At 60.2% G+C, this 13,280-nt stretch overlaps 1 protein-coding gene across 1 annotated transcript in view; it reads left to right on the top strand.

Annotated features, from left to right (window-relative positions):
- The first annotated feature begins 11,303 nt into the window (after positions 1–11,303).
- The window catches only part of SBK1 (SH3 domain binding kinase 1), a 49,446-nt gene continuing 47,469 nt past the window's right edge, over positions 11,304–13,280 (top strand). Inside the window, exon 1 of the mRNA XM_075899058.2 lies at positions 11,304–12,302. Within this exon, the coding sequence (XP_075755173.2) occupies positions 12,241–12,302 (62 nt within the window). The 5' untranslated portion in view covers positions 11,304–12,240. The remainder of the gene's footprint in view (positions 12,303–13,280) is intronic.

The raw sequence follows: 13,280 nt of genomic DNA on the forward strand, positions 1-13,280 counted from the left end.
TGCTCAGTGCACCTCCCCTGGGAGGTCTGATTCTCAGGAGGCGGATTTCTCCGTGTACCGGGTGGGGGCAGGACGGCCCCTGCGGAGCGAGGGCCTCATACCCCTGGAGGTGGATGGTAGGAAGGTGACGGGCTTCTGGGACACGGGGGCGGAGGTGACTCTGGCCCGATCCAACATAGTGGCCCCGGAGCGGATACTACCCCACGCGCAGCTGACCCTGAAGGGCATAGATGGGTCCCCGTTTAAGGTGCCTGTAGCCCGGGTGCATCTGAAATGGGGGGCGAAGGAAGGCCTCAAGGAAGTGGGGGTGCACCCGCACTTGCCCACCGAGGTGCTGATGGGGAATGACCTAGAGGAGTGGCCCCATGAATCCCAGCGGGCTCTAGTCACTACCTGGAGCCAGAGCCAGCGGGGGGCTGACAACGTGGGTCCAGGGAAGGATTCCTGGCAGCGTCCTCAGGGTCCCATCCCAGTGGACACGGGGTCCAGCCAGGCTGGGACTCCGGACCTAGGCAGAGGTGGGGGACAGGTCCCGATCCCTGCCTCAGCAGCTGAATTCCAGGCTGAGGTGCAGGCAGACCCCTCCTTGCAGAGGCTGAGGGACCAGGCTGGCCTCCGTGCAGCCCAGCCCCGGGGGAGAGGTGGCCAGGAGAGATTCCTGCGGGAGCGGGGGCTCCTGTTCCGTGAGTGGCTCCCCCCCAGGAAGGTGAGGGCATGGAGGGTAGAGCGGCAGCTGGTCGTCCCCCGAAAGTATCGCCTCAAGCTGCTGTATTTGGCCCACGATTCCCCCGTTGGGGGCCACCGGGGGATCCGGAGCACCCGGCTGAGGCTGCTCCAGCACTTCTATTGGCCGGGAATCTTTACAGCCGTGCAGCGGTACTGCCGGTCCTGTGACTCCTGCCAGAGGGGCGGGAAGGCCCAAGACAGGAGGAAAGCGGCTTGGGGGTCTCTACCCCAGATAGAGGACCCTCTGGGCTTGCTGAGAGAGTTATGGGAGGGGAAGTCCTCCCTGGATGGAGCATCGGGGGTGGAAGCCGCCCTGGCTGTCCAGAGAAGGCTCGCTGGGCTCATGGCCCCGGCCCGAGAGACCCTGGCCAGAGATCAAGGCCAGTGGAAGGGTGGGTGTGACCCCCGAGGACAGGCCTGTGCCAGTCGCCCTGGAGCGGGGCGGCGAGTGGACAGAGGGAAGCCAATTCATGTGGGGCCTCGCCACGGCCGGCCCGAGTCAAGGGGAGCACCCATGTCCCCAGGGCGGGTTCCCACGCAGAGGACCCGAACTTCCCTAGGTCACGAGTGGAGTGACCCTGCTCAGTTCGCTCTCGGAGGGGGGAGAACTGTGACGTAGTGGGGGTACCTGGCTGGTTTCTATGCTGCTGGCTCTGGGGTAACCCCCACTGGCTGCCGTGGGGACCACGACCCAGCAAAACAGGATGAGTCACTATGCAAACCAGTGGCCAGACACCCCCCATGGAGAGGAACAAAGGAAGGTGGAATGCTGCCTTGGCTGGGGGGCAGGGCTGGAAGTTAGTGAGTTGGTTGCTGGCTGTCGGAGGGCATGGAGGAGAGCCTAGGGGAAGGGGCTGGAGTTTAGGGGCCCAGTCTCCCCCATCTCAAGGGGGCCTGAGGCATCCTAGCCCAGTTCCTGTAACCAGATTACATCTGTGCTGCGCTGTGCTGGAGGAGCAATAAACCACCCTCAATTCCACTGGCTGGTGCAGTCTGTTTGTGCCATTTCGGGGTGCAGGAGACGGGGAACCCCCAACGCGCCGTCACACAAGCATGACTGGGGATTTCTCTCCAGGGCTACACAGCAGGTCTGTGCTGTTGTTCCTGCAGGAGAGCAAGTGCCAAGAGCTGGGGCCCCTCCGTGACTGCTGAGGGGAGGACAGTGCCCCAGACTCTGCTGCCTAGGTCCTCACGCCGGCCTGTCAGGAAGTTCTCTCCTGACGGCCGCGCAATGCTGGGCGCGAGCGTGTCCCCGACGTGCCTCCCGCTTCAGAGACATCGTCACGGGAGCCACGGTAGCGGGGGACAAGTCTCCCCGCCGCTGTCACCCGACGACAACGGGAACTCCCCTCACGTGGGCAGCCCAACCGCCTCCGCTCGGCTCGGCCGCCACGCCGAGGGACGGGCTGTGCGGTCCCTGCTCCGCTCGGCTCGGCCGCCACGCCGAGGGACGGGCTGTGCGGTCCCTGCTCCGCTCGGCTCGGCCGCCACGCCGAGGGACGGGCTGTGCGGTCCCTGCTCCGTTCCGCTCGGCCACCACGCCGAGGGACAGGCTGTGCGGTCCCTGCTCAGGCTGCGGAAGGGGCTGCCCTCAGGCCATCAAAGCAACATCCAGGAAAGCTGGAGACGCCCAAGAGAACGCCCCGACGCTGTCAGAATAAGAGCAGAGTCCTCTCCACAACCCCATGTCAGTCCATCTACCAGCCAAAGCTCTCGAATGCAGCTTGAGACAGGCCCACGCTCCGCCAGGGCCACCTGCCCTCACCTGCTCACAGCTGGGAAGGGGCTGGGGTTTCATGAAGGGCTTCCCTACCCAGAACCCTTGGCACAAACGACAAGTCCCTCTCCCGTTTCTCCAGGTGACTGAGTGTCTGCAGCCCTTCCGCTCTCTTCCCTCCCGCCTGGGCTGGTGTGCATGGCAATCCGGCTAGGGCGCTCCTATTGTCTGGGACAGGGAGAAATGGGTCTGCCCTGTCCTGGAAGCCATGCTCCACAGCCAGTGCCTTGCCGTGAGAGAGAGGGGACCCAGGGTCCCTCTGCTGATGTCAGGAGAAATGGAGCTCGTGGGGAGATGCCTGCCCCTCTCCATGGTGTCGGGGCCCAATTGTGCCTTGTCCCTGCCCGGAGAGGGGGAGCGAGTTCAGTCCCCAGGCTCTACTGAGGACACAACCCCCCAGAGGGGCGGGAGGAGACACGGCCCCCCAAGGACAGAAGTGAGAAATAGCACGTTCGTTAGCCCAGCCAGCTCCCGGCCCCCTCCATCAGCCTCCCCCCCCCCCCGGGCCAATTGCTCCGGCCAACGCGTGGGCCTTTCCCACCTGGCGTCACATTTCCCTTATTGATGAGGGAGAGTTGAAAGTGGGAGCTGAGAACAAGAGGTCCCTGGGCGGCCCGGTGCGAATGCAGACGGTTTCACGGGATGCGCCAGTGGAGGAAATGGCCTCAATGACTGGCAGCGAGTGGCGGGCCCCTGCGTGATGCCGTCGCCGGGCTGCAGCGTCTCTCGGGGCCCTGCAGCGCCGCTCCGGAGGGCTGGATGGAGTTAGAGAACCAAACCGTGGAACGGGAACAGCCCCGTCCCCCATTCACGTGTCGGCACCGGGAGCAGGGGGGGGATTGGGAACAGCCCCGTCCCCCATTCACGTGTCGGCACCGGGAGCAGGGGGGGGATTGGGAACAGCCCCGTCCCCCATTCACATGTCGGCACCGGGAGCAGGGGGGGGATTGGGAACAGCCCCGTCCCCCATTCACGTGTCGGCACCGGGAGCAGGGGGGGGATTGGGAACAGCCCCGTCCCCCATTCACGTGTCGGCACCGGGAGCAGGGGGGGGATTGGGAACAGCCCCGTCCCCCATTCACGTGTCGGCACCGGGAGCAGGGGGGGGATTGGGAACAGTCCCGTCCCCCATTCACGTGTCGGCGCTGGGGGTGGGGGAGAATTGGGAACAGCCCGTCTGTGAGGGCCCATCTATCACAGAGACAGGCTTGCCAAGGTGACCAGGGAGATTGGAGGACCCCAGGGACTGCCTGAGGCTCCTTGCTGAGGCTGTTGTAGTGCCGGAGGGGTTCCCACTTGATACCGGGTGGGGGAAATCTCAGCATAACCCTCCCAGCACACCGGGGACCGCGAATGCCAGGCAGACGGAGGCGCGCTGCCAGCGTGGGGCTTGTGCCCTGCTTGTAGCCGGCTGCACTGAGACCGGCACTCACGTCCACGAGCCCGGCCAGACAACTGGCCAGCCCTGCGCGCCATGCTTTGCGGAGAATAACGGAGCCCAGGTCTCTGGGCAGGTCCCAGAGGCAATATGAGGAGGGAAATGCAGGGGCCTGGTTCTGCGCCACATTGCACCCATGTGACCGCTGGCCCCAGGCAAACGCTCGGTGCCTCGAGGGCAGGGGAATCGCAGGCCTGGCTGGATCCCACCAATGCTCCGGTGGCCTGTGTGACGGACCGGGCCATGTCTGGGCACAGCTGAGGGCATCCGCTCAGGGCGAATTGCTCAACTTCGGGGCTCCTTACAGCCCCAGACTGGTGACCTCTCCAAACAGGCCACAAACCAGTCCCACAGAGCGCTTCAGCTGCCTGCCTGAAGCCTCCCGAGCAAAACCCCTCCGACACCCCAGCAATATCCGTGCCCCAGATGGCCCCGGGCCTATACACAGGTGGGGGGTCCTAGCCCCCAATCCCACCTACCCCGAACAAGTTCTGTCCGGTTCCAAGAAACCAGCCACAGATCCCTGGTCAATTTACCCTCTGGATCTTACCCACAAATCACGCTGGGCCAATCCTTTAGCATCTAACATCTAAAGGTTTATTATCACAAGAAAGAAAAGCCTGAGAGTAAGGTTGTTAAAGAATAGTACGTTACATGCACCGAATCTCCCAGTTCTCGATGCAGGCTCTAGCAGAGGTGTTACAGCTGCTGGTTTAAAAGTTCTTGTTGCACATCCCAGCATCAGGATGGGTCCACAGGTCTTCCGGGCTCTTCAATCCCTGCAGCATCAGGATGGGTTCACAGGTCTTTCCGGCTCTTCGATCCCTGCACTGCTGCCTCTGGGATGAAGTGCTGAGCTGAGAACAAGATGGAGACCACCACATGGCCTCTTTATACCTCCTTCCTGGTCTCTCCTTGGCTATCGCAGGTCACCTGGTCCCCAGCTTATTCCTGTGTTCACTGCTGGTAGCCCTTAGGTGTGAGTCACCCTCATTCTTTAGGTGTGTCCTTGGCCCATCGAGAGCCATTGTCCCACAGGGCCTCGCTGATTAGCATGTCCATAGGCCGGGCCCTGCCCAATGCTCAACCACATGCAGGGAAATCTTCAGTATCCATATAAGTACATGCTTATAATTGCACACACAGACATTATACACACACATGAACAGCGTACATAGGATTAGCAGACAGGGGGCTTCTATTCAACACCCCACATGGCCCCCTTTATACCATTTTCTGGGGCCAACACCCCCACCTATGGGTGCAGCAGCGACCTAGCTGCTCCCCTCAAAATCCAGTAACGTGACAGCCTGTCATTGAGACAGGGGCTGGGTCTGAGAGGAAAGTGCAGCAAACCCTGCAGGAAACAGTCACAGGATAACTGTCCCCTGGGAAACTCTCTCCTGATCCCCAAAGCTGGCTTCTCCCCTGAAGACAGGCAGACCCAGGAATTCCATCTCCTGGTGCCCTGCTCTGACCACTAGACAGTTCTGCCTAGCAAGCCCAGGGCTGCGTCCCCCGGTCGGACAGTGGCAAGCTGAGGCAAGTGGCCAGCTCACAAGGAATCAAGAGGGGTCGGGGTGGGGGAGGAAGGCAAGGCACTAGGGGCTGTGTCCAAGCCAAACGCCGCGGCTCCTTGTGCCTGGCACTAGCTGTCCCGTTTGCCGTCTCCCCTCCCGGCGAGCGTTCTCGGCAGGCCGGCGCTGGGAGTACCCGGTCACTGCAAATGAAAAAACAATTGATTTTTCCCCTTCGCCCAGGCAGCGCCGGCCGGGAGATGCATTTCAAACAGCGTCGTGCTAAATAATTCACAGGGAGAAACGACAGCCCCACGGCGGGGACAGGCCAGGAGCCTGTCGGCAGGCCCCGCCCGCCGGCTACAGCCAGGACAGGGCTGCCTCTCTCCCTAATTGCAGGCACCGTGTGCACTAAATGGATCACTTAGCAGGGCACGGGGCCTTCCCTCGCCAGCCGCAGTCTGACAGCCCAGCTCCACCCTTGGCTCCAGAGCACCACGCCTCCCTCGGCCCGGCCGGGCACAGCAGGCCAGCTGGCTTTGCTGGAGGAGAGAAGCCCTGCCCCTGCCTGGGGCAAATCTAGAGGAACTCCTTTGCCTTGCAGGGGCTATGCCACGATCAGACAGGCGGAGCAAGAGAGCAGAATCCAAATGCTTGGCTTATAGCAGGGGTGGGCAACAATTTTCACAGGGGGGCCACTTAATTAATTTTGATACTGGTCACAGGCTGGCTCCACCGCTGGAGGGGGCGGGGCCTGGGCAGTAGGGGCAGGGCTGGGGCCAGAGGTTTTGAAATAAAAACACAGTGTTGCCTTGGGTTGCTGCAGCTGTTTAAAAGGCTCCTGGCTCTGGCTCCTACCGGGATAGTGCTGTGACCGGGAGCCATGAGCCGTTAAAATAGGATCCTGCTGCCTGGAAATTCGGTGGCCCAGGCAGCAGGATATAAACAGAAAGTGGCCAGATGCCATCCGTGGGCCGGATCTGGCCCAGCCCTGGCTTATCCTGAGCATGTGAGCACGGACTGAGCATGCTCAGTAACGTCTGCTGAAGCTGTCGCCCTCACTTTGCCCTTACTTGGGCTTAAAATCTGACCCCTCTGTTCACAGGGGCTTCATGAGGCAACGGAATCAAGGGGGCGGGGGGGTGGGCAGGCTCGTGCAAGAGGCAGAACGTGACTGCACTGGCGGGGGGGGAGACAAACCGCTGCAGAGGAGAAGGCCCAAGGGGAGGGAGGAGCTGGGGTTCAGCACAGGGGTGAGCTGCTATGATCCAGCATATCGACTCTGAGAAATAGTTTACATAGCACCGCCCATGTGAGCATTTAAAAGATTCCCTTAGCTGAGCCTTTGGCTGGGTCAGAGGCTGACAGAGTTGAAAGATAGCAAACTGGGACGGGGGAGCACAAAAGAGCCTCCCTAGATGTCAGTAATTGCTGGCCGGTCACTGTTTCTGACATTACACCCGGCCAGGCCACGTGACGGGTCAGGCTGACAGCCAGCCCCGGGCTGCATGGGACAGGCTGGGCGGGGTCGGTCCCAGCGCCTGGTCGGTTCCAGGGAAGCAGGACAGGCCCAACGCAGAAACGTTCTCCCAGGATCCACACCTCTCTGTCCCATAAACACCCCCTTGTGGGCATCAGCGTCTCGCACTTGGCTCATGGCCTGCTCCCCCCATCAGCTGGATCTGGGCTGGAGGCGTCTAGGCTGTGTGCAGAGGCCTAGTACCCAGAGGCTGACTCCAAGGCGCCGGGCTGCTGGTATTCTCAGCCTGCCTCTTCGCCGCCATATTTGCGCCGCATGCTCCAAGCCGGAATCGCGGAGCCCCTCTTCGCTCCCAAGAGCCCTGCAGTGTTCCCAAGCGGGTACTGCACGCGCTCAGCCGCTCCCGTCCGCAGCCATGGCCGCGGCACCTTCGGACGGAGGATGCTGGTTTTACGTGGCAGTGGCGCTTAGACGCCAGCCAGGTCAAGGCTCTGCGGTGCGAGGCGCCGTGCACACCTGCAGGGAGTGACAGGTACACACGGGGGTTGCTTTTGCGCACTGCGGCGCTGAGTGTGGATGCTTGGTGAACCCTCTGGAATGGAAAATCATTTGAACTGGGGCTCAGACACGGGCAGGTGCCGTATGTAGGCATCATCACAGACCGATCAGTAGCTAGTTAGTGAACATAAGAACAGCCGGACGGGGTCAGTCCAAAGGCCCATCTAGCCCAGTGACCTGTCTGCCGACAGTGGCCAATGCCAGATGCCCCAGAGGGAGGGATCACAACAGGGAATCCTCACATGATCCCTCCCCTGTCACCCATTTTCAGACAAACCAAGGCTAGGGACACCATTCCTACCCAGCCTGGCTAATAGCCATTGATGGACCTAACCTCCATGAATCTATCTAGCTCCTTTTTGAACCCTGTTGAAGTCTTAGTTTTCACCACATCCTCTGGCAAGGAGTTCCACAGGTTGACTATGCACTGAGTATAATGTTGTTGGGTTTTTATTTGAAGGCTCCAGAAGTAATGTGACAATGCCAGGTAGGTAAGCCTCACGTCAGTGGCAGGGAAATTGGTTCAAATCATAGCAAAGAGCAGAACGATCAGACACAGAGATAAACAATATATTGCAGAGAGTCACTTTGGCTCTTGTAAAGGGAAATCATGCCTTGCCCATCTGTTAGAATTCCTTGAGGGGGTCAGCAATCAGGCATGTGGGCAAGGGGGAGCCAGTGGGTACAGTGTACTTGGACTTTCAGAAAACCTTTGACAAGGTCTCTTGCCAAAGGCCCTTAAGGAAAGTAAGCTGCTAGACGGACGGGCCTAGCATGGATCAGTAAGGGTATGTCTACACTACCCCCCTAGTTCGAACTAGGGGGGTAATGTATGCATGCCGAACTTGCTAATGAAGCCCGGGATTTGAATTTCCCGGGCTTCATTAGCATAAAGCCGGCACCGCCATTTTTAAAAGCCAGCTAGTGCGAACCCCGTGCCTCGCGGCTACACGAGGCACGAACTAGATAGTTCGGATTAGGCTTCTAATCCGAACTATCTGTATGCATCGTGGAACGAAGTGTACAGATAGTTCAGATTAGGAAGCCTAATCCGAACTATCTAGTCCGTGCTGCGTGTAGCCGTGCGGCACGGGGTTCGCACTAGCCAGCTTTTAAAAATGGCGGCGCCGGCTTTATGCTAATGAAGCCCGGGAAATTCAAATCCCGGGCTTCATTAGCAAGTTCGGTATGCATACATTACCCCCCTAGTTCAAACTAGGGGGGTAGTGTAGACATACCCTAACTGGTGAAAGGACAGGAAACACAGCGTGGAATCAACAGTCAGTTTTCACAAAGGAGAGAGGTAACGAGTGAGCTCCCCACCCCTCGGTGCTGGGACCAGTGCTGGTCACAAATGATCTGGAAAAGGGGGTGAGAAAAGAGGGGGCCAAATTTGCAGATGACACTAAGGGATGGAGCCGTCGATGGAGCCATGTAGATTAGGGTGATCAGCAAAGGCAAATGAAGCCGCGATTTAAATAATCGCGGCTTTGTTTAAATTTACATGGCTGCCGCGCTCTGCCGATCAGCTGTTTGTGGGCTCAGCGCGCTAGTCTGGACGCTCCCCTGCCGACATGAAAGCCCTTTATCGACCTCCCCAGTAACCCTCATCCTACCAGGCATAACGGGGAGGTGGATAAAGGGCTTTCAGGTCGGTGCGGGAGCGTCCAGACTAGTGCGCTGAGCCGACAAACAGCTGATCAGCTGTTCGTCGGTTCAGCGCGGCAGCCATTTAAATTTAAATGAAGCCGCGATTATTTAAATCGCAGCTTCATTTCCCTCTGCTGATCAGCCTAATCTACATGGCTCCATCGATGGAGCCATGTTGTTTAGACACACCCTAAGTTCCTCGGGATAGCTCAGCCCAAAGCTGACCATGAAGGCTTACAAAGGGACCTCACAAACCAGGGTGACTGGGCTACAGAACGGCAGCTGAAAATCAGTGTTGACAAGTACAAAGTAATGCACGTTAGGAAGACTTTTCCCAAGTGGACACATAAAATGGTGGACTCTGAATTACCTCGAACTGTGGAAGGAAGAGTCATCAGGGCGAGTTCTCTGAACACGTCCGCTTCATGTGCAGCAGCGGTCAAAAAAGGCAACGCGGTGTTAGAAACCATTAGGAAAGGGAAAGCCAATGAAACTGACAATTTCATAACGCTTCTATATAAATCCGTGGTACACCCACATCCTGACTACTGCATGCAGTTACGGTCACTCCACTCAAAAAGATATAATTGGTAAAAGAACAGAGAAGGACACCAAAATTGATCGGGGGATGGAACAGCTTTCATATGAGGCGAGATTTAAAAGACTGGGACTCTTCACTTGAGAAAAACATGACAAAAGGGGGTTTGGAGAGAGATTTATAAAATCAGGCACGGTGTGGAGAAAATGAAGAGGGAAGTGTAATATACCCCTTCACATAACACAAGAACTAGGGGTCACCTAATGAAATAGGCAGCTGATTAAAAACCAAACAAAAGGACGTGCACAGAACACAGCCAACCTGTGGAACTCCTTGCCAGAGGATGTTGTAGATGTCAAACACATAACTGGGTTCAAAAAAGAATTAGATAAGTTCATGGAGGTCAGGTCTATCCATGGCTGTTAGCCAAGTTGGGCGTCCCTGCTTTGGGTGTCCCTAAACCTCCAACAGCCAGAAGCTGGGATTGGACAGCAAGGGAGGGATCACTTGATATCTGCCCTGTTCTCTTCCCTCCCTCTGGGGCCTGGCTTTGGCCACTGCAGGCAGGCAGGACGCTGGGCTGGATGGGCCGTGGTCTGGCCGCTCGTATGGTCTGTGTTCTAATGGGGCTCTCTGCTTGTCGGAAGTGCTCAGGCCTTGGGAGCAGGAGAACTGGCCCTGGAGTTTTGCACCCAGTAAGATCAAGGCCCGTGTCACAAGGAAAGATCCGACGTGCACAACTTCCCTTTTGGGCCTCCAGGAAGGTGGGCCCTCCTGCCTTCACCAGGTGGCTCTCGGGCAGGAGGAAGCCCCAGGGCCAGGCCCCTGCAACCAGGGGAGGCCAAGAGGGAGGCCAGGGACCAGGCTGAGTTTCTCCCACAGGAGTTTGTGGGGAGCCGGGTGGCTGATTCCAGCTGCACACATGAGCTGTCCCAAGGCCAGATAAGCTCAGGGCCACTCCCGCACGGCGGGGGAAGGGGGCGGGTGCCTGGTGCGGGAGGAGGAGAACAGCCCCCACCCCGGCCAAGTCCTGTGTTGATTAAATTTGGGACCCTGGCCCCGATGAGCCAGGGTGCATGTGCCAGAGCGACCAGCCCGTCAGTCCTGATGGGCCGCGGCTGCAGAGGAGGAGTCCAGCCTGGTGCAGGGTGGGGCTGGGGGGAAACCCAGCCAGAAGGAGCCAGTTGGAGCTCGAGTGTCTTCAGCCCAGCCCCACCCAGGGACAGGGGCTGGCTCCCTGGCACAGAGGGGAAGGGGGAGATGACGGACACTAGCAAAGGGAAAGCAGCTGGATTAAGCAGGGGGAAGCCAGGGCCAGGGCTGTGATGCTCAATTCTGCCTAGGCCCTGGCCACCCTGGGGAGGGGGAACCAGAGCCATCCAGCTGGCTAGAGGAACGGCACTGGGGGCTGCATCGGATGGGACATGATGCAGGGCAGCCCCGAGCGAGCCAAAAGAGAACAGCCCGGGGCCGTAGCTGCCCTGCCCAGCCTCTCTGGCGTGAGCCTGGGCTGGGGGCTGGCAGCGAAAGAGTTAATCTCTCCGCATGAATCCGGAGCTATTAATACCCGCACGCTGGTTTATCTGTCAGAGCGAGCCGGCTGCTCTGTCATCCAGACAAGCCCCGCAGAGCTGTGTCTTGGCAGGGCCAGAACTTTTCTTGGTGAGAGCTCGCGTGTGCCCGCGGGCCCGGGCTGCTCCCCCGGCGCCGGCTCCTCACGCTGCCCCGGCGGTTCAGCTCCCCCACGCCCACTGCTGCCCCCGCCCCACGGAGCCGTCCAAGCCACGGCCAAGGCTGGCTGCTGAGCCGACGGGAGGAAGGGGAAACTTTCTTGAGGGCGGCTTGAGCGGCAAAGTCGCCCACCTAGGATCGGCCTTCCGGCTCCAGTGCCCTCCCTGCCGGACCAGGGACACCAGCTCCGCCGAGCCAGGCTCCGGCCCCTGGAGATGGGCGGCCAAGCGCCCGTGTCTCTGCCTGAGAGGAGCAGCAGGACGCTGTGGAGGCTCCGTGCTGGCTCTTCCTCCCTAACCACCTCAGCTGCGGGTCTTCCACCTCAGGCCACAGACTGAGCCCTGGGCCCTCCTGGCTCTTCCCCGGCTGCCCCAGGAGGGAGTCCGACAGGGACAGCCCCGTCCGTCCCTGCAGAGCGAGAGCGCGACCGCAGCGGCCACCGGCAGGAGCCAGAGTGCAGGGTGCCATCTGGCCGCGGAGAGGACAGCGTGGGCCAGGAGTCACGGCGCCTGGGCGGGGCCGGGCCAGCCCGGTGCTGACGGGCGGGCTCCCCGCCGCAGGGCCGAGGGCACAGGGTCCCCTCGCAGGGCACGGGGCAGGAAGAGCCGCGAGCTCTCCCCGTCGGAAGGCGCGACGGGCAACTTGGGAGACAAAGCAGACGATGACGCCTCCTGGCAACTGGTCCAGGAGCCTGGGGACCTGCTGACCCTGGCTCCTCCAGCCTCCAGGCAGCCTAGTGAGGGGCCAGAGGATGCCAACACCCGTGCGGCCTGCCCCAGCCTGCAGCTGCCCCCGCCGTGGTGCCCCGGATGTGGGAGCGAGGAGATGGATTCCTTCTGCTTCGTCTGCTTCCAGAAAGAGGAGCTGCAGCCCTTGCAGCTGAACAGGTCAGTTCCAAATTGCCCGCTGTCCCTTCCCCCAGCCGTGGCCCCCAGGGCCAGCAAGGGGCTGGGCGGCGAGCTGCTGGGAGCCTGGGCAGGGGCTGTAGGAGGGGGTGGGCCTATGTGGGCGGGAAGCGGATGGGGCTGCACAGCTGATCTGGGGGAGGGAGGCGTGAGCGGCAGGGGGTAGCAAGGCCGGCTCGCAGGACAGAGCTCAGGAACGGGCCCAGAAACCCTCACTTTGCCAAAGTTTCTCTCACGCAAGCGCCTCGTCTTCTCTCAGGACGCGGCTTCCACCAGGGCCCCTTTCCAGCTGCAACAGGGGGACCTGCAAACTGCAGAGGAGGGGAGAGGAAGCGTGTGTGTGTCTGTAGCAGGGTGTGTGTCTGCACCAGAGAGGACAGGAGTGTGCGTGTGTGTGTAGCACAGGAGAGAGAAGGGGTGTGTGTGTGTGTGTGTAGCACAGGAGAGAGAACGGGTGTGTGTGTGTGTGTGTGTAGCACAGGAGAGAGAACGGGTGTGTGTGTGTGTGTGTGTAGCACAGGAGAGAGAAGGGGTGTGTGTGTGTGTGTGTAGCACAGGAGAGAGAAGGGGTGTGTGTGTGTGTGTGTGTAGCACAGGAGAGAGAAGGGGTGTGTGTGTGTGTGTGTGTAGCACAGGAGAGAGAAGGGGTGTGTGTGTGTGTGTGTAGCACAGGAGAGAGAACGTGTGTGTGTGTGTGTGTGTGTGTGTGTGTGTACGCTCATCTCTGTGTGTGCAGAGCTGTTTGGACGGAAGTGCCTGGGTGGGTGTGTCTCTGTGCGTGCCGGTCGCAGTCTGTCCGGGTGCACCTGTGCACGTCGGGGGAGGCTCACTCAGGCGTGCGGGAGTGCTTGTGCACAGGCACATCTGTCTCGGTGCAGGGGGCGTGTCCCTGGGGATCGCTCGCGTCTGGGCGTGGCTGACAGAGCCCGTCCTCCGTGGAATTTATCGAATGCAGCAAGT

Source organism: Pelodiscus sinensis, chromosome 15, assembly GCF_052426305.1.
Source record: "Pelodiscus sinensis isolate ZL-2025 chromosome 15, ASM5242630v1, whole genome shotgun sequence".
NCBI classification, from domain to species: domain Eukaryota; kingdom Metazoa; phylum Chordata; order Testudines; family Trionychidae; genus Pelodiscus; species Pelodiscus sinensis.